This window comes from Grammomys surdaster, unplaced genomic scaffold (assembly GCF_004785775.1).
Source record: "Grammomys surdaster isolate TR1022 unplaced genomic scaffold, NIH_TR_1.0 126163, whole genome shotgun sequence".
Classification (NCBI taxonomy): domain Eukaryota; kingdom Metazoa; phylum Chordata; class Mammalia; order Rodentia; family Muridae; genus Grammomys; species Grammomys surdaster.
Window position 1 is genome coordinate 6,631,077 of NW_021620970.1, and position 26,198 is coordinate 6,657,274.

The 26,198-nt window shown below is 37.8% G+C and overlaps 1 protein-coding gene across 3 annotated transcripts in view; it reads left to right on the forward strand.

The window, feature by feature from the left end:
* Positions 1-25,892, forward strand: part of G2e3 (G2/M-phase specific E3 ubiquitin protein ligase) — a 32,428-nt gene extending 6,536 nt beyond the window's left edge. For 2 of the 3 annotated variants that reach the window (XM_028757480.1, XM_028757481.1), the window contains exons 3-16: positions 1,171-1,268; positions 1,387-1,488; positions 4,940-5,064; positions 6,411-6,576; positions 7,713-7,819; positions 8,582-8,698; positions 10,874-10,998; positions 11,105-11,219; positions 11,638-11,706; positions 12,928-13,235; positions 15,454-15,635; positions 16,520-16,692; positions 20,461-20,651; positions 21,337-25,892. In XM_028757480.1, coding sequence (XP_028613313.1) covers positions 1,171-1,268; positions 1,387-1,488; positions 4,940-5,064; positions 6,411-6,576; positions 7,713-7,819; positions 8,582-8,698; positions 10,874-10,998; positions 11,105-11,219; positions 11,638-11,706; positions 12,928-13,235; positions 15,454-15,635; positions 16,520-16,692; positions 20,461-20,651; positions 21,337-21,593 — 2,135 coding nt within the window. In that variant the 3' untranslated portion in view covers positions 21,594-25,892. The remainder of the gene's footprint in view (positions 1-1,170; positions 1,269-1,386; positions 1,489-4,939; positions 5,065-6,410; positions 6,577-7,712; positions 7,820-8,581; positions 8,699-10,873; positions 10,999-11,104; positions 11,220-11,637; positions 11,707-12,927; positions 13,236-15,453; positions 15,636-16,519; positions 16,693-20,460; positions 20,652-21,336) is intronic. The other variant, XM_028757482.1, reaches the window with a different exon arrangement.
* Positions 25,893-26,198: the final 306 nt, after the last annotated feature.

Genomic DNA, 26,198 nt, shown 5'->3' on the forward strand with positions numbered 1-26,198 from the left:
CTCTCTTGACAGTCATTTTTATTGTATCTGTTGATTTGCTCCTACCAACTCCTGTACCCCACATATCTCTTGTCTTGCCTTGTTATGCCTCCTGATTGTATCAGCAATGCCAGGAGTAGGGAAATGTTGATGATTTATGTAATACCGTTGTACATTTGCTGGATGTATTCTTCATTTCCCTCCAGGTTAATGCCTCTACTCTTTACTTATATCAGTGTGCTTAATATTAATAGGAGCCAGTATTTGCTGTAGTTAAAGGTAATTTTAACAGTGTATATAACGAATTAGAACAGTTTCAATGAATTTGTAATAGTCTGCTATCAAAATTAAAAAGTAGTCTTACAAAGATGAATACTTGAGCTGGAGTACCCTGCGCCTTCAGGGCCCTTTATTGATTCAAGGTCTTTTTAATGTATTGGGTATGAATGTACCTCAAGCTCCTCCAGCACTTGGTTTGGTTTTTCTTGTGTTTTTATGAGCTTGGTTATATCTGTGGGTGCACACAAGACACCTGTGCACTTCAATACATGTGTGAGCTTTTTAAAAGATAGATATATAGATCCATTCTTCCCAACTTCTAAACCAGCTTTTTTTATTTTGTTTGTTTGTTTGTTTTTTTTGTTTGTTTTTGGCCTGTCAGCTGCTTGCCCTAGACTTTTATGGCTGCTGTCTGTGTTTAACCCTAAGAGAATTCTGATGCTGGTAAAACAAGCCAGCATTTGACTAAATCCCTTAGGGAGCTACCACACAGGTAAAAGCATAAACACATTTAGCTGGGGATGAGGTCTGTGTTACTTCCTTTTAGACTAGCAGTCTGTTACCATAGACATGAGCCAACCAAGGCCATCTAAACAAAACTGAGCTGGGGCTGTGCAGCAGAGGGGAACGTCCTTGTCGTGCTGGTGTGAATGCTTGAGTTCACATCTCCAGAACTCACAGCAAGTTGGTCCTGGTAGCACGTGGCTGTAATCCTAGTGTTGTAGATATGAGCATAGACTGGACACTTCTGGGAAGCTCATGAGTCAGCTAGGAAAAGGGAGTACTGAAACACCCGAGGTGTCTTCAGACCGCCATATGTGTACCATGGCCACTGTTGAAACGGGTATACTTCAGAGAAGCACTAATTCTATAAATGATCTTGTCATTTTAAATTTACTTTTTTGCTATTAGCTTGTGTTTTCTGCCGAAAAAATGATGACTGTCCCAATAAATACGGAGAAAAGAAAACGTGTGAAAAATGGAATTTCAGTGTCCACTACTACTGTTTGGTAAGTCAGGTGGTGTGAGCTGCCTCTTAATTGGTCATGAAAAATAGCAATGTATACATTTGTTAAATTCCAACCTGTTTTCTTGGAGTGTATTTTCTAATTGAGAATGTATTCATAGTTAATGTCAAGTGGAATTTGGCAGAGGGGTGAAGAAGAAGAAGGAGTTTATGGTTTCCTCATAGAAGACATCAGGAAGGAAGTCCATAGAGCTTCCAAACTGGTAAGCTCTTGTTTATTCATTATGCTGAGTACCACAGGTGCTGCTGGTGCAGCCTTGGGAAGTTTCTTGTTAGTCCCTGGATTAGAAACTCATGACTTCTTATTCTAATAGATATTTTTACCAAATGTGATGAGTCCTAATAAACATTTTTATATTTTTACAAAAGAAGAGTTTAACCTACACTGAAGAATATTTTTTATCAGGAGGGAACTGCTGTTCATTACTTCACTCCCTTTCGGGTTTAATTTAGTTTTAGTTTTTGAAGCTGCCCTACGAGCTTTGTTCTTAATCTCTTTCTCCCCAACCCTTTCTCCGCCTTCATTTATTCCATTAAAAGTTATTATTGGCATGTGTTACTTATACACGCTAACGAGTTACCTAATTTTGGTATATACATATATCTAGAGGTAGACAGATGGAATATATTTGTATTGTATTTGCCTCCGTTGCCTCTTCCTCCTGTGCGGCCCTCTCACCTAGTCCTTTTACTTTCATGTTCTTCCTTACTCATGTTTTGATGACCTGAGTTTTATTAAGAGCACATAAAGCATCCTGGGTGAGCATCTATTTACAGGATCATGAGCTCCTTACAGTGGCAATACCATGGAAGAAAATGCCCCTTCCTCCCCTAGCAACCATTAACTTCCTGTAGATACTCAGAAAGGTAGTGCCTCTTTACCCCAGCCTCCCTAGCTGCTGTCATCAGCCAAGGAGCTCAGAGGCAGCAGGGAGACCTATGAACTCTTCTCAAGACAGGGTGTCAGTGGCCAGTCTTGTGGGCTTTGGTGCTATGAGGCTGGGGGTGAGAACAATGCCCTGGTCCAAAGGCACTGTTCCACCTCCCTCTCCTCTGCTTCTTCCATCCTCATGTTCCGTGATATCCCCTGGGCCTGGGAAAGGGTAAAGATTGAACACTTATGTTCCTTACTAGGAGTTTGATCTTCTCCAGAATGATCTGTTTTCTTAGGGTTCCTGTCTTAGGGTTACTATTCTGCGATGAAACATGACCAAAAGCAACTTGGAGAGAAAAGGATTTACATTTCCACATCACTGTTTTTTAAAGGAAGACAGGACAGGAACTCACAGGGACCATGGGGGAAGGGGTTAAGAATGTAGGGACATACTGACTTGCTCTAATGGCTTACCCAAGCCTGCTTTAAAAAAAAAAAAAAATAGAACTCAGCATCACCAACCCAAGGTTGGCTCTACCTACAGCAGGCCTTTCCAGTCAGTAATTAAGAAAATATCCCTCCGGTTTGTCCACAGCTGAATCTTATGGAGGCATTTTCTCAATTACGGTTCCCTCCTCTCTAGCCTAGATCAAGTTGACAAAACTAGCCAGCCCAGTTTCTCCCCCCCCAACCACCTTCTCAATTTTAGGATTTGCTAAACTTGCTACAATATCAGTTTTGAGTTTGGCTTGTTTTGTTTAGTGCAATAGTTTCCATTTCTATCCATTCTTGTGCCAATATCTGAAAGAAAAAAAAAGAATAGTTATATTTGGTCTGAGTAGAAATAATGAGAATTGAAGATTGAAAAAGTTGAAAATACTCGTTCTTTTCAAGGAATGTGATACTAGATACTGATTTTCATAGTACACAGCTTTAGATATGATAATTTACCATTTTGCTCATTCCAGGGCATAGAGTACTAAAATATTGTAGTTCAGGGACTCAAAGGTTGTCACAAAAACACTGCAGTAACTTAGATTAATGACAGGTGTTAAATTAGCATAGAGAAAGCCTGTGACTTCAGTTCCAAAGTCTTGAGCTAGAGGAAAGTCTGGGTGACAGAAGGCTAGGTTACAATTGACATAGTCTGTGATGTCCTGTAATCTCTAACACAGCCCGGCTTGTCCTCCCAGCCCCATGCTCACATAAATAAGACTCAGACTCAAAATATATTTACAGCTACTTTGGTCTTATTGCCAGCCTCTTCTCTTACTAGAATCATAACTTAAGATAGCCCATATAGGGCTGGAGAGATGGCTCGGTGGTTAAGAGCATTGACTGCTCTTCCAGAGGTCCTGAGTTCAAATCCCAGCAACCACATGGTGGCTCACAACCATCTGTAATGAGATCTGATGCCCTCTTCTGGTGTGTCTGAAGACAGCTACAGTGTATTCATAATAAATAAATAAATAAATAAATAAATAAGTAAATCTTTAAAAAAAAAAAAAAAAAAAGATAGCCCATATATTTTAACCAGGATTCTGCCATGTGTCTGGTCACCCGTGCTCAGGTACCATGTGTCTGTCTCCTCTCATTTCTTGGGCAGCTCTCATACCTGGCTCTATCCCAGAATCCTTTCTCTTTTTCCCACCTCTGTTTCCTGCCTAGACATAGGCCATGGGCTTCTTTATTGACAAGTGATGTTTCCATACCACACACAGTGGATTCTCTCTACAGAGTATTACGTTTCTCTCGCTGTCTCTGTAGTCCATTCTCAGGGTGTGCCAGTTGTGAAAAAGAAGGTTGATGAGAAAGTACAGCAGTGTCTGTCACTCAGGAAAACCTAGCAGAACACATAGAGCAGAAGCATCTATTTGCTGGAGACAATCACTTTTTAAGATGTCATATGTAAAAACATTGGGTGAGTGGATAAAGAGAACCAGTGGTGAAATAGAGGATCTGGGGCTCGAGAGGAACATTTCTGTGAATAGTTCCAATAAGCCAACGGGATGCAGGATCACGATTCCTTAACCTCTTAATAATAGCAAACTTGGAATTAAGGGGAGTCTCCCTTACAAGTTTTTATAGCTGTCAGTTTTCTTAATATATCCAAATCCTCTGAGTACACTGTGAACCTTTGGGGATATTTTCACCTGAGAGGAGTGCTTCCACACCAGAAGATGGCATCAGATTCCATGACTGATGGTTGTGAGCCACCATGTGGTTGCTGGGAATTAAGCTCAGGACCTCTGGAAGAATAGTCAGTGCTCTTAACTGCTGAGCCATCTTTCGAGCCTTGGTGTATCTTATCTTAAACTTCCATGATACAGCCTTTTGTCAAGGGAAGGTTCTCAAGACAGAAACCCAGGGACAGGAAATGAAATAGAAGCTGGAGGAGTGCAGCTTTCTTGTTTGATGCCCATGGCTTGCTCAGCCTGCTTTCCTATACAGCCCAGGACCAGCAGCCCAGCCACAGTAGGTGGAGATCCCACACACCCATCATTGATGGTGAAAATGTTCCCACAGACTTGCCTACAGGCCATTCTGATGGAGGCATTTTTGTAAACTGAGGCTCCTCTTTCTCTGATACTCTAGACTGTCAAACTGACAAAAAAGGAAAAACCTACCCAGCGCAGATCTTCAAACTTTGGCATTTGGGTTAGGATAGAGTACACTGTAGCAATAAATTGTCAGTCTTTTTGCCAGGAACACTCATTATTTTATCAAGCTATAGTACTGAAAGTTTTTATATTATACTCCTGTTTTCATGTCTCTTCTAGAAGTGTACAGTGTGCAAGAAAACTGGTGCCTCAATCGGATGTGTTGTGCCCCAGTGTAAACGAAGTTATCACTTGCCTTGTGGACTCCAGAAAGAATGTATTTTCCAGTTCACTGAGAATTTTGCGTGAGTTATTTGGCTGCTAATTAAACATTAAGTATGAGGAGCTGGAATAATGATTTAGCAGTTATGAACATTGACTGCTCTTCCAGGGGACCCAGGCTTGCCTTCTAGCATTCACCTGGCATCTTGAAACTATCTGAAACTTTTGTTCCAAGGGACCCAGCACCCTCTCTTCTGGCCTTTGTGGGCACCTGGCATACAGTTGATGCACAGATGCATATGCTAGCAAAATGCCTTGTATACATTTAAAGAAATTTTAACTAAAAGAATTAAATATAAGTGTTAAAGAATGATGAGAAATGGCCCAAAGATACAGTTTCCATGTAAAATTACTTTTTAAAGTTGTCCTGAATTTATACATACTACATATGCAATATACATAAGGGGCATGTGTGTGAATGTGTACTTGTACATAATATTATATTGTATTACATATCATTTCCTCTTGGAGTTAATTCTATATGGTAAAACGTGAGTTACAAGGTCTGAGATGGACCCCATGATTATTACATTCAACTTTTAGCCCTAGGATGAACTTTTGATTTATGTTTCTCTGAAACATTTTATATCACACAGTTCAGAAATTAAATTGCCCTATATACTTTGTTGAGTTAAAAAACAAAAATCAAATTTGCTATGACATACCCCATGAGTTCAGCTTCAAACATGAAGATTTTGTGAATTTTGGCATTTGGTACCGTGAATATTTCTTGAGTCTTTGTATTTCTATTTATGTAATGGTTAGGCCAAATGGGGAAAAAACAAAGCCTTAGAAAATACAAAGGAGCCGGGCGGTGGTGGCGCACGCCTTTAATCCCAGCACTTGGGAGGCAGAGGCAGGTGGATCTCTGAGTTCGAGAGTTCGAGGCCAGCCTGGTCTACAGAGTGAGTTCCAGGACAGCCAGGGCTACACAGAGAAACCCTGTCTCGAAAAAACCAAAAAAAAAAAAAAAAGAAAATACAAAGGAAAGAAGTAGATTAGAAACCGTTTGTTACTTGCATAGGAAGTGTCACATGATGGATGTTGTTAAGTTCTTGTAAGTTAGGTGATACTGAATACAGTAGTGTATACTCCCCGGGTGCAAGGGTAAATAAATAGACTCTATTAGTAATTAGTACAGTACTGTGTACTCGGATGAAGTACAAGGGTAAATGTACTCTATTACTAACAGAATATTGGTACTAGTCTGTGAGGAAGTCTTACCACCACAAAGTTTGTTTCAAAGCATTTGACTTTCCTTGATGATAGGATGTTAGACTATAGGGCCCACAGTTGTGAAGTAGAAGAGGATGTTAACTGAGTTGTGTTTTTTCTTCCTTATATATTCTTAAAAAGTTTCTATTTTTAGGTCATTTTGCTGGACACATCGACCAGTTCAAACAATTGCATCTACTAAATACAGTAGCCCTTTACCATGTACCATCTGCTTGGAATTTGTCGAGCCTATTCCTACTTATAACATATTACAAAGCCCCTGTTGTAAGAATGCTTGGTTTCATAGAGACTGTTTACAGGTAAGATAGCTTTTTAATCTTTGTCTCCATAATCTAAAATCTATTGCTTGTCAATTTGAATTTTAATTTGGTGTCATGAAACAAAATATCATAAAATACCAGTATTCCTCTCTTGGAGCCTATAATACCTTTAGGAGTTCCCTTCTCACTTCTTAATAAATCTGTGTTTACTCTGCTTAAAGAAAACAGTATCATAAAAACCAACATTGGGGCCAGTGATGTAGTTCAGTGGTCGATTTCTTCCCTACTGTACATACGGCCCCTTGGTTCAATACTCACTGAAAACAAGCAGATGGACTACGGATTCAACTTGATTGAATGCCTTCATTTAGAACATTTTTAAATATTTTGAAAGAAATCCCATTTACTTAGTTTTGTATGAAAGTGCTGTTAGTCAAAACCAGGCCAAATACCAAAGATTTACTTAACTTTTTAAATCTTTCTTCATGTGTCTCCTTTAAAAAAAAAAAAAAAGGCACGTTTAAAGCTAGGCATGGCAGCACAGTAGTACTAGGCAGGAACTTCACCGTGGGCCTTCACAGGATGGTAGTGGAAGGGTTCAGAGAGAGAGATTTTTGGAACTCATTGCCCAAATCAGTCTAGCTGAACAGATGAAAAGACTGACTTCAACCTCTGACCTCCACATGCACACCCAGGAAGACATACATACACCACACACACATATGAATAACACTTTACTATAGTTGTACAAGATAGATACAGATTCTGAGCAGGAAACAGCTGCTCCAGGCTCCAGGCTCCTGCCCTGAGTTTCTTCCCTCAGTGATGTTGTGACCTCGGAGCTGAGCTGTAAGACAAAATAAAAAGAAGTCCTTTTCTCCTGATGGTGATGTTCACGAGTGTTTTTTATGGTGACAGAAAGCAAACTAGAATAGTATTAAAGTTTGAGAAAGTAAGTTGGTGACTGCCGGAAAGGCAAGAATAATGTATTCATAAGATGTTTTTTAAACTGAAGAAAGAGTTGTCTTTGTTTAAGATGACTCTGCTTATAGTTCTAAGAGCCATTGCACAGGAAATATTCTCATGGTACAGGAAAGCAAAGAGCATGTTAGTTACTTAATTCACAACCTGATGAGAGATGCATTGCTAACTAGATTTTCCCATTTTTGCTGTAGGTTCAAGCAATAAATGCAGGAGTGTTTTTCTTTAGATGTACACTATGCAATAATACCGACATCTTTCAGAAAGAGATGTTGAGAATGGGAATTCATATTCCTGAAAAGTGAGTAACATTTGGCTTTTTGACCAAAAAACATTTAAATGTAGTATTTACTAATATTAACAATAATCATGATTATGTCTGATTAGTGATTGTGGCTAAGTAGCCATGTCATATTGGGTCAAGTGCCTTCTCCCAGATGGCCAGCTTTTGGAGAACAGGCACTATGATGTCAGTATCTCGTTAGCTGACGTGTCTCAATCAAGTCCAGTTCTGGGCGATTTGTATAGCATCTTCAAGTGATCTAAGCTAGGCTAAATGGGTTTAAAATGGAAAAGGAGAATTTTAGTAATGCCACAGGTGAGAAATCCTGAGAAGTGATGGTAACCTTGAAAGTAAAAATTGGATCCCAGTCCTTGAGAGGCTGAGGGTTTGTAGGCCAGCATTGGCTGGGACTCTAGTTCCAGGTTTGTCCAGGCTACATAGTCTTGGGGCAGAGAGAGTGAAAGAAACACCAAACAAACATAATTTAGTCCCAGCACTTAAGAAGCTGGAGAAAAACTTGAATTTGAAGCTAGCCTAGAGTATAACAACAAAAAAATTGGAATACTAGAAAAATGTAGGTTTTAGAAAGTTTGTTCAACTCTTCACGTAGTATTTGAAAGTTTACTGTGAAATTGAATATAAGATAAATGAACATAGTGGATTTCTGTGCTGAAAAGATCAGCCTAAAAATGCTGTAACTGTAATCCTTCTGTAAACTATAAACTGTAAACTATCAATTCTGTTAAACCACAGCACACTTGATATCTTATTTCATTATAGAGACGCATCCTGGGAATTGGAAGAAAACGCATATCAGGAGCTGTTGCAGAGCCACGAACGCTGTGATGTTCGCAGATGTCACTGCAAAAAAGGCCGCGACTACAATGAACCTAACAGGTATTTCTGCAAGCTGTAGTTTGTTTAGCTGTTCCTTCCTGAGACTTAGCTAAGAATGTCGGTTTTCTAGTGAATTAGAGGATGCTTGAGGGTCTAACTTAAGACTAAGCATGTTTATTAAGTGTATATGTTACAGAGAAATTCTTGTAGTCCATATAGAAAATTTTTTTTTGTAAATTTTCATGAGCCAAGCTGAGGGGGTGTTGTAAGTGTAAATTACACACAGAGCTCCTGTAACAATACACTGAAGATTGTTCAGAGGCTAACGTCCCAGAACTAGGTACTTGTGACTGATTTCTCAAGAGTGTTGCCTGGAGATGATGCAGGTGACTGTCTCTTCACTGTGTCCTCGTGGTTTTCTCTCTTGTCTGTGGCCTGTCACCCTCTCTCTAAAAATGTTCCTGTTCATGTAATCTCCCTTACTATCAGAGGCTTAGAATGTAGGAGTCTTGTTTTTTCATAAAAATCGATTCTCATGAATCAAGTAGTGGGTGTGAAGAATCTCTGAGCACTGTCCAGCTTTTGAAGCATCCTGTATATCACGGGTCCCCTAATTTGCATCTACGATTTGATATTACTATCATGGTTTAGCCTTCTGTCTTGGAAGCTAACAGCTGTTACCTAGATGCTTGCCTTTTGTTCTAATGGTAGAAGGCAGCTGAGTGTAGTAGCTGGAGTATGGGTCTAAAGTCAGGATAACCTGGGTAGAGAACCTTACTCTAAGGCATGCGGCAAAATAATATATAAGCTTAGGGAAATTAGCTCCCTGTGATTAGGTTTCCTCCTCTTAAAGAATATACACAGTGGTGCTTCTTTCCACTTTCAAAATTGTGAGACCCTTAAGAGGGACTAGTATGTGATAAACACTATTATCTTCTTCCTCATTGTGAGTGGGCAGAACTCCTTTATAGAAGAGAGCCAGGCACCTACGCCCTATCCATTCACACTCTCAGGAGAAGATGCCCACACATACAGGTGTTGGGAGAGTATCTAGCACCTAACTGCCACAATATTTTCACATATTCAGGGAATATATTTGTTTCAGTGCAAAAGATTGTGTACTCATTCCCACACGATGTGAAAGAAGCTTCCTGCCCAGTACCGTTGTGTGTGTTGAATAGTTTTATGACAACTTGACACAAGCTAGTCCTTGGGGGTGGGGGAGAAACTCAATTGAGACAGTGCTTCCATAAGATCTAGCTGTAGGCATTTTCTTAATTAGTAATTGATCTGGAAGGGGCTAGTCCATATGGGTGGGGCTACCCTTGGACTGGTGGTGGGGTCCTGGGCTCTATAAGAAGGCAGGCTAAGTAAAATATGGGGAGCAAGCCAGTAAGCGGTGTCCCTCCATGGCCTTAGCATCAGCTCCTGCCCTTAGGTTCCTGCCCTGAATTCCTGACCTGTATTCATTCTCACAGTGATGGGCCCATAAATACTTTCCTCCCAAAGTTACTTTTGGTCATGGTGTTTTAATCACAGCAATAGAAACCCTAATATATGCACCTGTATGGGATGTATATGGATTATATCACAGGGCACACTGGGAGACAGGTGTGAGAATATGAATGTGAGCCAGGAACAACCTGTAGATCGTGCTGCATTTCACAGCACCCGAAATGTCAGAGCAAAGTTTTTTATTTGTTTGGTTTAGGATATACGGTGTACCTTGATACTGCAGATCAGATCCTGCTAATACTTGATACTTCCGTATCAGACATAGTGAACAGTAGTCTCTCTGTAAACATACTGTCTCAAATGTAAAGGAAAATATTTTTCTGCCTTTCTAATAACTACATTCTTTGTATATATGTATATATTGGTATTAGTTTAGATTTTTAAGTTAGGGATGTCTGGAGAAAGAGATTATAAAACTTAAAATGAGAGAAAATACTTTTAGAGTCATGTGTGGTGGGGCATATCTGTAATCACAGCACTTGGGAGAATGGCCAGCCTGGGCTGCATAGTGATTCTAGGCCAACCTGGACTACAGTTCAGACCTTTCCTAAGTTAGTCAGTACTTCAAAAGGGGAAATGAAGTATTGGAGGTATAGTCTTTTCCTTCCTTTGGTAGATGGTTGTGGTTTATGGCAGAGGGCTGAGCTTTAGGCAGAGCTGGTCATCTGAGTGTAATCCAGCACTAACAGACCGCACATGTGCTTTTGTCTGTGTCCTCAGCAAATGGGAAGTAAAGCGATGTCAGAGCTGTGGTTCTAGTGGAACACACTTAGCCTGTTCCTCACTGCAGTCTTGGGAACAAAATTGGGAGTGTTTGGACTGTAGAAGAATTAGCTACGCTTCAGGTAATAGTTTGTAATGTTGAATAAAGCTGGTTTTGTTCAAGTGCATGTTGTTGAAAATGTTTTGCCTGTGTTTCTGTTGAGCTAACTTCGAGATTTGAATATGTAGATTTCCAAAAGGCCCCCAAACACCCATTAGCCAACTCTACTAACTGCTTGTTGGAAGAGTCATCACCCAAGCTCCCCAGACTGTCAGCTGTCGCCCAGCATAAAGAACTACTGAGGTATGTATTTTGAATTTTAGGAAAACATACAAATCACTTGGAAGAAAGTTATGACTTCAAATGCCACTCATACATAGGCTATTGGCTGATAATGCAACTGTTTAGAAGAATGATGTTTCAGACTGTAGGACCCAGCATGGGATGCATGAAGTCAGGGAAAGGCAAGAGGAGGTAAAAGAGCTGTTAGTGGCCACAGAGCTAGAGTGGGGATTGGAGTCCAGCCAGAAACATGAGGATCTGTGTCATAAAGGAAGGGAAGAGGAATGAGGGGAGGGAGTGGGCGCGGGGAGGGAGGGGACAGCAAAATATCAGGCTACATTAATCAATTGGTGTATTTTTCTTCTATACTGAGTTATAAAATAATTTTGAAGATACAAACATCATAGAAAAATATCTTTACAACATTACTTGATTCCAGACTAAAGCAAGAAATTCAGATATCAAGCACAGCGTGTCCTCCTAGAAAAAAGTGCTGTTTAACACAAAGGTTGGTTTTCTTATGCTATAACCATTGCTTGCTCTCTATATAGTCAATGTCAGGAGCCGTAAATGTCAGCTTTCCCGTTAGAAACTCAAGGCTTAGCTTGTGCTTCTTTCTACTTTCACAAAGTTCTAGACAAAGTAATTCTTATAATCGTGCATAAACATTTAGATAAAACTAGAATTAAGTTTTATGTTTTATCAGGTATGTTTTTATAGCTATGATCTTTAACTTTGCATAACAAAAAAAAATTGGAGCCTTATTTTGCACTGTAAAAAAAATGTAACTGTGCATGAAGGGAAGTTTTTGAAAGTATTTAATAATTCTGTTTGTAGAAAAGTAGAATATTAGATACTTGCCAAAAAAGTGAATTACTAATTCAACTGAAAAACTTCTTATAAGTACTTTTATGCTAAAATGATTCATTGTCTTATATTCATGTAGCTTGACAATCATTTTGATATTTCGGTCTCCAAAGATGTTGCACTAGAGAAACTTGGCTGCTGGTTTCTGTTTTAATGTCCAGTCCTATGCTTGAAAAGCAGTAGCACTGCCGTTCTTAAGAAGCAAGAACACAACTGTTACAATAAAATATGTCTGCGGGGTTTGGGGAAGGACAGTGTGGCAGAAAGACGATCCATGTACATTGAGTCCATTACTTCTGCCTGCAGATCGAAAACTTGATGCAGGAAAAGGCTAACTCGTGCGACTCAGGGATGTTAGTACACAGAGGCTCTGATCGTGCAGATGGACCTTGGGGTTCAAGGATGTGTATTTGAAACTAGTTCATAGATGATCCTCTTGCTCTAGCACTTTAAGAATCGGTGATCTAGGTGGTCTACACTAAAAGATATTTAAGGAAATGTGAGTTTTGTTGATAATATTAGCTGTGTTATCTGTTAAAGCTTCATTATAGGTAATTGTTTTAGTTATTGAGCTGGAAGCAAGAATTCAAACTTTATACCCTTAAATCGGAGTCCACCTTAGACATTCAAATAATCTTAACATCGCTGCAAATGATCGTAAGTTAGTAGATAGTTATAGTGGGGTATTAAAAGTAGATAATCAGATAAGTGTTTCTGTTTATGGTTCCAGTATTAGAAAGAGACTATCTTTTTCAAAATTAAAAACTGAGCAAAACAAACACACCTACATCTTTTAATGTTCTACAACTGCTGTTTGACATAAACTCCTTTAATGTTCTTTATTCAACTCTGTATTTTATAGGCAAGGCAGCAAATTTAGGAGAGAGATTTCAACAATATTGATAGAGTTAGGATTCCAAATTAAAAAGAAAGCTAAGACATTATACATCAACAAGGCCAATGTGTGGAGGAGTGCCTTAGAGCAGTTCCGGAGCCAGAAGTTTAACCCTTCATACTCCATTGAAGTAGTGTATGTTAATGGCAATGATGAGTTTGGAAGCGAGCATCCGGGATCAAAGCAAGAATTTCTGAGTCACTTAATGCACCATCTTGAGAATTCATCAGTGTTTGAAGGGTCCTTGGCAAAGAACTTATCTCTAAATTCTCAAGGTAATTGCTTTTATTGTTATACACATGGAAGGTAGCATGTGTAGCCAAAACCAAGGTGCTTGGTTCGAGTATTCTTTAGGTATATCTGGAATAAATGATTTACATTTGTCAGTAAATGAGGATTTGATACTTTTAAAAGTAAAGACTGAAGTATATCTGGGTTTGGAGAAATGTCTTAGTGGTTAGGAATGCTTGCTGTGCTTGAAACGACCCAAGTCCAATGTGCAGTGCCCACGTTAAGCAGCTCACAGCTCCAGCTTCAGGGCATCCAACAGCTGTGCCCTCCCTCCTTGGGCACCTGAACTCTTATACACACACGGTTTAGTTATGCAGGCTCATAATTAAAACATAATTCTTATATCTGTACTATGATAGTATGATATGTTTATTTAGATTTTGTATTTTCTTGAATTTCATTTGACTCACATTACCAGGTGAAATGGATAGTTATTTGGGCCCTTCTTGTTCATTCTCCTTCGATTTTTGAGACAGGGTTTCTCTGTATAGCCTTGGCTGACCTGGAACTTGCTCTGTAGACCAAGCTGGTCTTGAACTTGAGATCAGCCTACCTCTGCTTCACAAGTGGGATTGAAGTAATGGTCATTATAATTAAGTACTTTGTGGTTTTTGTTTTTTTTTTTACAACATGGACTTTATGTTAAATGTGTTTTATGATTTATATCTAACTTTTTTTTTTTAAATGCACCAAGTCTCAGGACTGAGAGGCAAGTGTGGGGCTACTGCTCTGGAGTTAACACTTTTACATGGACTTGATAAACAGGATTTTCTTTTAACAATTTCATATGTGCTTTTCTATCTTCAGGTAAAGATCTATTTTGGTTGAGTAAACACTTGAAAACAGTGGGTAACTTGGTGTTTCTTCTTAGGAGGTTTTTCTTACAAGGAAATTGAAAAAGAATAAGAAGATTTATTACATTTTAATTTCTTCCTTTATCACTGTCTGAACCATAATTTTTTTTTCTATTTATGAACAACTTAGTTCTTCCCCTCTCTAATGCCTTCCCAAATAATTAGTTGCTACTCAAGGTGGTTTTGTCATAGTGAGTGGAAAGCACAGAAATGTAAGCTATAAAACCTGAATTTTAGTCTGTCTATATCTGTCTAGTGGCTCTTACTTTCATGATGAATTACCCTCCCTGGATATAGGGTTTTTTTCTTTTTTTTTCTTTTTCCAGCTCGAAAATGTAGCTGCAAATAAGATTATTAATGAAGATATAATATTTTAAATGTTACTCATTAATTGCTTTGAAGAACTAGAGTAATTATAAAATAACATTTACAAAGTTCCTTACCCATCATAATTACTACTAAAACATTTTTAATAACTTTTTTTTCAAGTATTTAAAGCTCTGAGTATGGTACGGTAGCATATAGTGTTGAGTAAATCTCCCTTTTTGTAAGATAATAATATATAGTGACAACCTTAAAAATGTTCATATGCTTTGATTCACTAATACCATAGTGTGGACGGACCTGCTCAAATCACGTGGTTGTTTGAGCCCGAATATGTAAGCTGATAGTGATTGCAACATCATGTCTCACAGTTAACTGCATCACAGAACCTGGATAGCCAGTTGGAGAGGACGCTTTGTACTGTAGTACGTTCTCAACTAATGCATCTAATAGCTGTGGCTGTAAACCTGGTTTGAGTAAATTTAGAAAATTTTATAATACAGTACTTGGGGAAAATCGGAATACAACTATGTATATATTTACTCAATAACAGACAAAACTAAGGCAGCGGATGTACACTTACTGTGATACAATTAATTATAATCACATTTTAAAAGATTATTTCATGTAAATGAGTGTTTTGCTTGTGTGTCTGTTTATGCACCACTTATGTGCCTGGTGCCTGCAGAGGTCAGGAAAGGGCAGCAGACCCCCTGAAATTGGAGTTACAAGTGAGTGTGAGCTACTGTGAGGGGGCTGGGAACAACCCATGTCCTCTGCCAGTGTAACTCCAGTGTCTGCTCACAGATAGTTGCTTTTTTCCCAGAGATTTACGTTTTGATCTACATTAGGTTATTTTTATCCAAGCGTGATGGTTTTAAATAGATTTCTAGGGAAGGTCTAAATACAAGATGGTAGCCTTTTACGGTTATTTTACAAATGTTTGAATTTTTAAATTACTTTCTGGCTGTAGATGTCTTCATTTTAGATTGTCTTATATAGTTTATTTTTATCTGTATTACAGCTCTGAAAGAGAATCTTTACTATGAAGCTGGCAAAATGCTTGCCATTTCTTTAGTTCATGGTGGCCCTTCACCTGGTTTCTTTTCTGAAACTTTGTTTAACTGCCTTGCTTATGGGCCAGAAAATACTCTACCAACTTTGGATGATATTTCAGACCTTGATGTGGCAGAGATTATAAGCAAGGTAAGAAACATACCTGTTCATTAAAATAAAAATTACATTCTAGTTGTATTTTCGTATAAGTGATAGATCATTGTACATACCCAGAGTTCAGAACCCAGTTCCGAAACTAATAGAGTTGAACACACCTGTATAAATGTCACCAATTTAAGTCTTCAAGGCTAGCCTGGGCTGCATAGTGAGACCTGTTTTAAAAACAACAACAACCAAAAAGGAACGTGAAAGTCAGACAGCTAGAGAGGAACGGTACGCTAGTCGGGACTAGCAAATTCTATATAGTCTGCAGGAGTTGCTGGGTGCAGTGTGTGCTTGTGCCATGGCGCATATGTAGACACCAGAGGGGAACCTGTGGGAATCAGTTTTCTTTTTTCAACACGTGGTTTCTAGGATGGAAAATGGACATCTCTTCTAAAATTCTTGGCATAATTTTATTCTACCCTGTTTTACTAAAGAGTTGGATATAGGACTGGAGATACAGCTCAGTAGTTAAGAGTGCATACAGTGAGCGACCTGGAGTAGTACTGCATGCCTTTAATCCCAGTGCTTACATGGCAGAAACCGGTGGATCCTATAATTCGTGGTCAGCCTGGTCCGCATAGAGAATTCCAGGCCAGCCCAGGGACTGCGCGTAGTTAATACTCTGTCTCAAAAAAAAAAAGAGAGAGAGAGAGAGAGATGATACTGCTTCTGGCAGAAGATCCAGATGAGATCCCAGCATGCATGCACGGCAGGCACCTCTCAGCCCCCTGTAGGTCCGTGTCCCCCACAGGCACCTGCACTCACAAGCACGTGTCCCACACACATTAAAAAAAAAAATTGTAAAATTGAAAATAGAATGCGTTATCTGCAAATAAATGGGTAACATGAGCATATTTTTCCTGTTACAGATCGATACTGCAGCTGATTTAAACACTTTAAAGTCAGTCATGAACGAATACTATAACTACCTAGAGTTTAGTGGATGTTTAAGACTCATGACAACATTAAATGATAAATACATGTTGGTAAAAGACATCCTTTTCTACCATGTAATTAAGAGAGTCAAAGCACCTTTTGAGAGGTAAGTTGCTTATTTCTATGTTAAAGATTCTATTAAATTACTTATGTTTATTTGGTAATAAATATAAATGTTTAATTTCAGAGAATTTTAATGCTGTTTAAAAATAATACTTTAAAGTTTGACCTCTCCCGAATGAGCCCTGTTCTAATTCTGTCCAGAATTACATGAAAGGGTTTCTCAGGGTTGGACTGTCAGCACTTCAGTTAGTCATCTCTTTCCTAGTAAACACTCACTTTTATAAGCATTTGAACTGCGATCTTACTCATTCATGGAATCAATATTGGACATCTGTCATCTGCTGGGTAAATAGGAACCAAATACAGTTGGCTTTAGCTACTTTTTATTTATTTTTTTAAGACCCAGGCAGTCTTCCAAGTCTTTATATAGCTAAGGATGACATTGAGGTGTGTTATGCCTTCTGTACTTCCCAAGTGCTAAGATGACAGATACATGCTGTCGTGTCTGGTCAGTAATCCCAAGTCAATCCTAATACTTAAGGCTAATGTAGAATTATGGGCTAAGACAGTTCTCAACCTTCATGAGGCTCCGAGCCTCTAACACGGTTCTTTATGTTGTGCTGACCCACAACCTTAAACTTACTTCATTGCTACTACTTTTTTTTTTAAATTTCCTTGTTTTTTTTTAATTACATATGAGATAAAACTCTATTTTCAAAACCATAAAAAGATGGTCAATACTTTATTTATGACTTACATTTTTTTCTTTATTTTTACTATACGCTAAATCATAGGAAAAATAGTCTTTCCAACTGTCAAGTTCTTTCTTCCTTTTATGGGTCTCTTGGATGTCTGTTTTCTCTACAACGCAGCGTGCACGCGTGCATGCACGCACACACACACACACGAGGTATATGTACATATACTTAATCTGTATATTATTATTTTGAATGTTCAGATGTTATCACTACTCAAAGAACTTTTTCTTGATGAAAAAACTTAAGCCAGATTGTTAGTTCCTCATCTCTGTTCAGCTGACAGGTTAACTGTAATTTTGCTACTGTTGTAAATTGTAATGTCAAGATATCTGACCTGTGGGAGTCTCCACCCACTGGTTGACAATAACTGGGCTAGAGAAATGGCTCAGCAGTCAAGAGCACTGGCTGTTCTTGCCAAGGACCCAGGTTTGGTTCTCAGTACTGCATGACCTCTAAAAACCATCTAGCGTCCTCTTCTGGCCCCTGGGCACTGTACTCACGTAGTGCACAAACATGCATTCAGGCAAAGCTAGCCATACACATAAAAAGAAACCTTTTTTTAAATGGATACTGGAGAAATAAGAGTACACAATAATTACTTGCTTGATTTATCCAGCATTTCATAAACACCTGTCTCAGAACCAGCAACATGCTGTCAAAATGGAGTTGTTTTCTTTTGTACAGAGATTCATAGCCCTAATATGAGTAGTCTCTGGGTAGCTGTACTGTAAACTTGAGTATTTCCTTTCAAGTTTTAGTTTTTAAATTTTTATTGATTATTGTAAACTTGGACAGAGATATCTAAGTGGTTATAAAATTCTTAATGTTCCTGTTTTAAATGTAGAAAGTGAAGTATGTTTCTAGCCTCATTACCTCTGTTTTCTGTATGCTTGTCAAATAAACCATTTTGTCATTTTGGTGGGTTTTCTCCAGTTAGGTGTGTGCATGTGTACACATCTGTGTGGGTGAGTGTGGGCCAGAAGAGCTGGTCAGGGTCCTCTGTCAGTCTCTACCTACTCCTTTGAGGCAGGGGTCTCTCCCTAAACTTCTCTACTGGGCCTCCTCCTGTCTTTCTCTTCCTGGACTGGCGTTGTAGGCATGTGCAGTTTGCTTGGCCTGTTGCATGGGTTCTAGGATCTGAGCTTCATTCCTGGTGATAGCACAACAAAGCCTCTTAACCATTGAGCCAACTTAACAGTCCCTCATCATTTTCCTTCTTAATTTTAAATCTTAAATAATAGCAAATAGTACGTATTTATTTCATCAAACATCATAGTGTTCCAGCCATCCCTTTCTTTCTTTCTTTTTTAAGCATGACAGTGTAGTCTCTAGACCATGCCATAACAATGATTAGACATTTTTCTCCTTTTTACATTTTTGTTTTAATTTCTTGAGGCAGGGTTTCTCTTAGCCCTGGCTGTCCTGAAACTCACTGTGTAGACCATGCTGGCCTTGAACTCAGAGACCTGCCTTCCTCTCCCTTTGGAGTGTTTTCATTAAAGACATGTACCATTACACCTGGTTCCTTTCCTATTTTATAGTTTTTCAAGAATCCATTATTTTGATATATCAATTTGATTTTTTTTTTCTTCACAATTCATGCTTTAATTCCACCTGCTATCTCTCTCTTTAATTCCCCTTGGACCATTTACTCCTGTCAATATGCACGTGGGCGTGGGGACATCTACTGGAGTATGGGCAACCTAGTGATGGCTAAAGTTCCAAAGAAAATTGACTATCTCTTCCCCATCTGTCCACAACTGACAGTAGTTCCTCAGCTAGTAGGACATTGTAAGCCGCTCTCCCCGATCCATGCTGGAATTTTTTTGATGAAACCTTTTTTTGTGGGTTCTTAAATACAACATCTATGTTATATCCTGAGACAGATTTTACAACACTTCCTCCCATTTTCCAGCTTTTACATTCTTTTTGTCCCTTTTCCCCTTAGCATGGGAAGTGTATGATGAGGTGTAGGGAGATGAACAAAGGTGTCCCATTTAGGGCTGAACACTTATTCTCAGTACTTTATCTAGGTGCAAGTCTTTACTGTTCACTGCAAAAGTAAGCTCTGACCAAGGTTGAGAACAGCCCAGATCTATGCTTTAAACAAATTCAGAAGACAGTCTGACAAAATGACTGGTTAGCAAAGTACGAGTAGTTCTCTTCTAGGAACTATGACATGGAGGTTTGATCTGGCTTATGGTTCCATTCCTCCCTTCTGCAAAGCATCCAGAATAGGCTTGCCACTTGGTCCCGGTGAACACATCTGGCCTGGTAGGTTATTGTGGCAGGCATAGTCCAGTTGTAGCTGAGACTGGTGATAGCTTTTCTCCCTCTGTACCTGCATAATACCTTTGGCATTCTGGAAGCTGATAAGCAGTGAGGTAGTGTATTGTTGGGCAGGAGACTGACATTTCCCTGTTTCTTGCACTCAAGGTTCATGGTGCATGCATGCATGCATCTGTAAGGTTTTAACATATAGTTGGGTAGGCAGCCAAGAGCACTGGCAATTTTCTCTGTTACAGACCTTTGAGCCACCCTACGTACAGGGACTTATCCCTAGGATTTTCTGTAGCAACCACGTATAGGAAGTTTGTCCAGTCATGCAACATAGTACTTACTACTTTCAATAAAATATAATCTTAAATCTAGAAAGGCAAGTGATTGTTTTCATAATTATCAATCCAGCTGCTTGTTGATTTGAAAGTATATCCTAGTATTTTATCGCATATCTAAAGGCATGTAGTAGTTTTTGTTGGGCTGTTTTGTTTTTTGTTTGTTTTAATCAGCTATTTATAAAATGCCAGGTAAGGAAGGGCTGGAGAGAAGGCCCGGAGGTAAAGAGCACTGACTGCTCTTTCAGAGGTCCTCAGTTAAATTCCCAGCAACCAACCATGTGGTGGCTCACAGCCATCTGTAATGAGATTTGGTGCTCTCTTTTGGTGTTCAAGCAATATTCAGGCCCAACTCTTTTGGTGTTCAAGCAATATTCAGGCCAGGTAAATTTGTATAAATTTACGTATGTATGTTGCCTTATTACTTCTCTCTTCAAGTTTTAAACAGGGTCTGAAAACGCTTGGTGTTTTAGAGAAAATTCAAACTTACCCAGAAGCATTTTATAACATCCTCTGTCATAAACCTGAGACTCCCTCTGCAAAAAATCTCAGCGACCTGTTCACAGTTCACGTGTTACCCGACGTACAAACTTTGAGGTTTTGGAACAGTTACTTAGCGGCTGTAGAGGGTATGTGAAGTTTTTTTTTCATTATGTTTTTTATGATTATTTGCTCTTGCCCTAGGAAGACTTAAATCTGTTACTTGTATTTACAAAGGAAACAAGCATAAGATAAAAGTTATGAGAAAAGTTACTCAGTATACTTATATCATAAATACAAACAGATACATAGTTTAAGATGGAAACACTTTTCTTATTAAAAAAAAAAAAAAACCTAAAACTTTAAATATGGGTGTTCATGACAGCAAAGAGCAGTCTTGAAACTAATTTCTGTTTCATCTGTTTCAGTTTAAAGTCAAGCTGAATTATTCTATATTACTCATGATACCATTAGTATTTGTTAATATTACCTATATTACTTCATTTTATAAAAGAAAAAATTTTTACTTTTAACTTAATTTCATATAAATTTTTGGTTTTTACGTTTTAGAGTTTTTCTGCATTTATTAAGCTATCATATTAGTGATTATATAAAAGAAGTTAACAATAAATGGGTAGACATTGATTTTTTTTTTTTGAGTCCTACATTGATTTGCATATTGAATGTACTGCTTAGCACACTCTGTATCTTAGTTTATCCTAGATGAATGTCAGAATCTGTTACTTTAGTAATCTCAATCTAGTTAGAGTCTTTGCTGACAATGTATGTTCCATGGATTTAATTATCTTTCCTCTTCAATTGCTAACTTTTCAGATGGTAAATCTGCAACAACAATGGAAGACATTCTTATTTTTGCAACTGGTTGTAGTTCTGTCCCACCTACTGGATTTAAACCCTCTCCTTCACTTGAATGTCTACATGTGGATTTTCCTGTTGCAAACAAATGCAAAAACTGTTTAACTCTACCAGTCACCAATACATATGAAGAGTTCCAAGAAAATATGGATTTTGCCATAAGAGACACTATAAGACTGGAAAAGGAGGAAAGGTCGCACTACCTCGGACATTAAATGTTTCTTGTAATGAAAACATGCTTCTTTAAAGGCTGCTATTGATACCTATTTTTATTAATCATCACTTTTGAACATTCTGGCCAGCTTCTTGGTGCAACAAAATTTATGACTTTCTCATAAAGGGATAGTTTGGTTTCTCAACCACTGAAGGTTTGGTTAAGGCCTTCTCGTCATGTTTGGTGATAGCTTTCTATTACTGTGCTGCCTTCATAACTCCAATATGAATATTTTCTATCACTGTGCTTTCTTGATAACTTCATATATTTTCGAATGGTTGTACGAACCGTTCACCTGTACAGGAGCTCAGCTATATTAGCGTGACATATTAAAAAGTGTTCTCTCGATTTTTTTATAAATTAGAATTACCTTTTTAGGATCACACTTTTTTTAGCTTTGTTCAGTTATCAAATTTGTTTGGTTTGGTTTGCTTTACTGTTTGTGTTTTTTTTCTCTATATAGTCCTGATTGTCTTGGAACCTGGCTATGTAGAACAAGCTGTCAAATTTCTTTATTTTAAGCATTAAATAGAAAAGTTGGCTAAGTCATCTCATCAATCAGAGATATTTTTTAATGTTTTTTAATTAAGTCACCAATACAACAATTAAATATTGAGTAGTTGGAAATAATGTATAAAAAAACAAAGCTTTATAGATAACTCTAGAACCCATGTGTCCTTAAGCTTCAAATCATGGCTGAGGAGTTTTCAGATGTGTCTAAAAATACCTTAGAAAGTACATATTGTTTATATCAGTGTGTAGTCAGTAATGTGTCATATTTGAAACCATCTAGGTGTCTGAAGAATCTCTGTGGACAGTCATATGGTTTCACTACATAACAGTTATTTATTATTAAGATTGTTGTATGATTGGTAAGATCTCACCGTAGCATTCTATAGTTACCTTCTTTTGCTTTCAAAAGATACATTGTATAATCAATGAATAAATAATAATTTAAAACTACAAATTAAAAAAATACTCTAATTTTGCCACATAGAGATAAATAATGTATTTTGTATATTCTTTATAAACTATTTATTTTTCAATTTCTATTATCTTATGACTGGGTCTTTCTATAGACCCCAGCTGTTCTAAATTTGCAATCTTCCTGCTTTAGCCACTTAGGTGCTGGGGTTATGACGTATATCAGTGTGCCCAGCAACGTTTATTTTTTGAGTATATTAATGGTATCAAGAGTAACAAGAAACCATGTAATAAAATCAAGATATGTACAGTCTCTTTTCAAGGCATGATGGCATATGCTGGTAATCCAAGTCCCGAATGACTAAGGCAAAAGGATCAGGAGTGATAGCGCAAGTTTAAAACCATCCTGGCCTACAGGAGACCCTGCTCAGTAAAGAAATAAATGAGTACATGACCCCCTTGATGGTAATGTCTTCACACATTAACACATAGTGTGTGTTAGCTGTTGGTCATGTATTGTTACTCCCAAGAAACACAAGATTTAAAAGGTATTCAGATCCCTTAAACAACAGGATTGAGCTGGTATTGGTAATGCCCTTCTTAATGCCAAAGGAAAACTCAGTTGTTATCATAGTGCCGTTTTCTTGGTTACCTCAGAACCTTCCAAGTTGTGCTTAGCAGAACTAATAAAGTTTCTCTTTATCTTGAGCATTTAGCAGGAAGGCATTTCTTTATCTTGTGTTACGTTTTGCTAGACATTTCAAAAGTAATTAAGTGATCCATCATGAATAGTTTTAACCTTAAACTCAATAGACAGCTTTTATTCCAAGTGTGTTGATAAGTTGGGTCTTTATGTTTTAACTTATTTAATTCCTACAGAGTTTTAAAGGCTGTTAAATTCATACAACTCCAAAATGCTATCTTTCAGCTTGTAGTTTGAGTTGGTTTTTTTTTTTTTTTTTCCCCTAGAATAGTAATTAAAGCGAACACAGCCCTCATAGAGCATTGGGTGGGATTATGGAGCATTCGACTGGCTGGATACAAGTGATTTTATTGCATTTACTCAGTACATAGAACATGGCCTTGGTGGCGAGATGGTCTAAACATTAACAGGATACTTACTTCTTCAAATGAAACATCAGATTTCAAAATGTCTTCTGGTTCGAACCTTTTGTTCCATGGTCTTTAGATCAGTCTGTATACACTTGAGGCTTATCAGAGAAACTGCAGCGTGACTATGTCATGCTTGCAATTGTTCCTATTCTGTTTCATAGTATAGTTCTCTTATTAACATACTTAGTTTCAAAATTATGAAGGAACAGTTTTATGTTTGGTGAAGTAAGAAGCCTGAACTAGTATGGTCTCTATTGTCTGCATTAATGTTTCCCCCTAATATTGGAAACTTTTGGAACTTGCACATTCAGTGTTTGTAAAGGGGTGTATAATGGTAATTTTTCCCCATGACTTTCCTTTAGCATTCAGTCATAAGAAAATGGTAAGAACTAGACTCTGTTGATACACATGGTTACTATTACATATTTGTTATGCTTCAGATAATACAGTGTAAAGCATTAAACACACACACTTAATGATGAATCACTTGAATTTATATTATCTGTAAGTCAGGAAATTTTGTAGTCCTTGAAAGAGACCCAGTTTTCAAGTTCTATTTTAACCTCCTTCAGATATCATCTACAACCCACTGTGTACCAGATTCTATGCTTAGAAATCATTTATAAGTCGGCCTGTTTAAAATGTATCAAAACACACAGTGCTGGAGATACAGCAGAGTGGTAGAATGGTTCTCCTAGCTTGCATGGGTTTAATTTTAAAGTATGACCAAAACATTAAAAAAAAAAAAGCATGAACACTTAACAATAACATTTCTAAGTAAATGTTTTTATGCCACTAAATGTGAAGTTGTGAGGTGCTTCTACACTAAATAAATGTGTTAGGATTACTATTGCTGTGATGAAAACTGACCAAAAGCACCTTGGGAAGGACAGGGTTTATTTTGCTCACTTCAGTGTCACTTTCTCAGTGAAGGAAGTCACGGCAGGAATCTTCAGGTGGGGGTTGATACAAAGCATTTGCTGCTTGCTTGCCATGGCATGCTTATTTGTTTTCTTACAGAAACCAAGGCCACTGGTCCAGGGGTGGCACTGCACACAGTGGGCCAGGCCTATCCCATCAGTCATTAAGAAAATGCTTTTCAGGCTTGCCTACTTCCTGATTTTATGGAGACATTTTCTCAGTTGTAGTTCTCTCTCCTTGGATGTTTCTAGCAGTGTCCAGGATCTAATAAGGATGTGATGATCTGTTAATGCAGATATGTTTCTTTTCCTTTTTGTTAGTATATAATTGTTTTATAAAAAATGGCCATCATGACATTTGTGTACACATATGTTATGAACTTTGGTCATACTCCCTCCCCTTATTACCTCATACTTATCCCCTCCCCCCATTATTCTGATTTTCTCTGATTTTATAGCCTAGCAGGCCAGAGCCCTAAGCTAGGTCATTTTCCTGAATTGAGTATTATTAGTATTATTGTCTTAAACAAATACTCCGTTTACAAGGTTAATAGTCTTATTAAAGTGGGTAAGATTCAAGATCCTTTACACTCCTCGTCTGAGTGCTCTTGGAACTCAAGAATGAACTGTTCTGGGCTATTTTCCTATGATAAAACCCTAATGTGGTTCAGTTATTTAAATCAAAAAAATCTGGAGCTAGATAAACAGCTACAGTAAATTCAACTCTGAAGTCATGATTTTTATTCTCATAATACAATATAAATATTATTGGTCTTAGCTTTGCAAGGACTTTTATATAGTTACTCTCTGAGGAGTATATTTTTGTTTATTCTCCACATTACACACTATTGGGCAAAAATACAAACATGCACACTGTATAAACGTTAGCATTGTCTTAGTATTTTATATTGTGCCTTATGTAGTCTTGGAAGGAGTTTGTAATGGAACTGAAAAAATGGTTAAATGACAAATTTGTACTTAAAAGTGGGCGAATAAGATTAAACTCTATAAGAAGGTGGAAAAAACAGTTTCCTTTATAGTCCTTGTACACCAGAATCCTTCCCCTGGGGCACAAACTGTTAATTTTAGATAGCCTGTTGTAACTTTATAAAAATAGGTATCTTTCTATCTGTCAAATAGAGCTCATGTTTGTATTGTAAAAATGCAATCTTGATTTTAAAAAATAAAATTATTTGTATAATTTTGAAAGCCAAATTTTCGAAAGTATAATTTCATCTCAGGACCTGACTGCCTCAGAATTAACCCCTAATGCAATGTCATTAGTGGATTCATTGAGTTGTCACTGTATATACTTTTGACATTAATAAAATGTATTAAATGGACGATATGGGCTTTATTTCACAATCACAGGACTTTATCCAGATTCTTCGCAAAATCGTTTGTTTTTTAATTTTGAGGAAATTCTGCCATTTGGCTTTTCTCTGATTTTATAGCCTAGCAGGCCAGAGCCCTAAGCTAGGTCATTTTCCTGAAGAAATCGGACTGAGAAAATTACCACGTTTGTAGTTTTTGTTTTCAGAGAAAAGAGGGAAGGGACACTATTGTCATGGAAATCAACAAAACGCAATTTGTGGCGTCTCATTTGGTCTTGTAATTTTTACGAAGATTTACACTTCATGAAAAGCGCA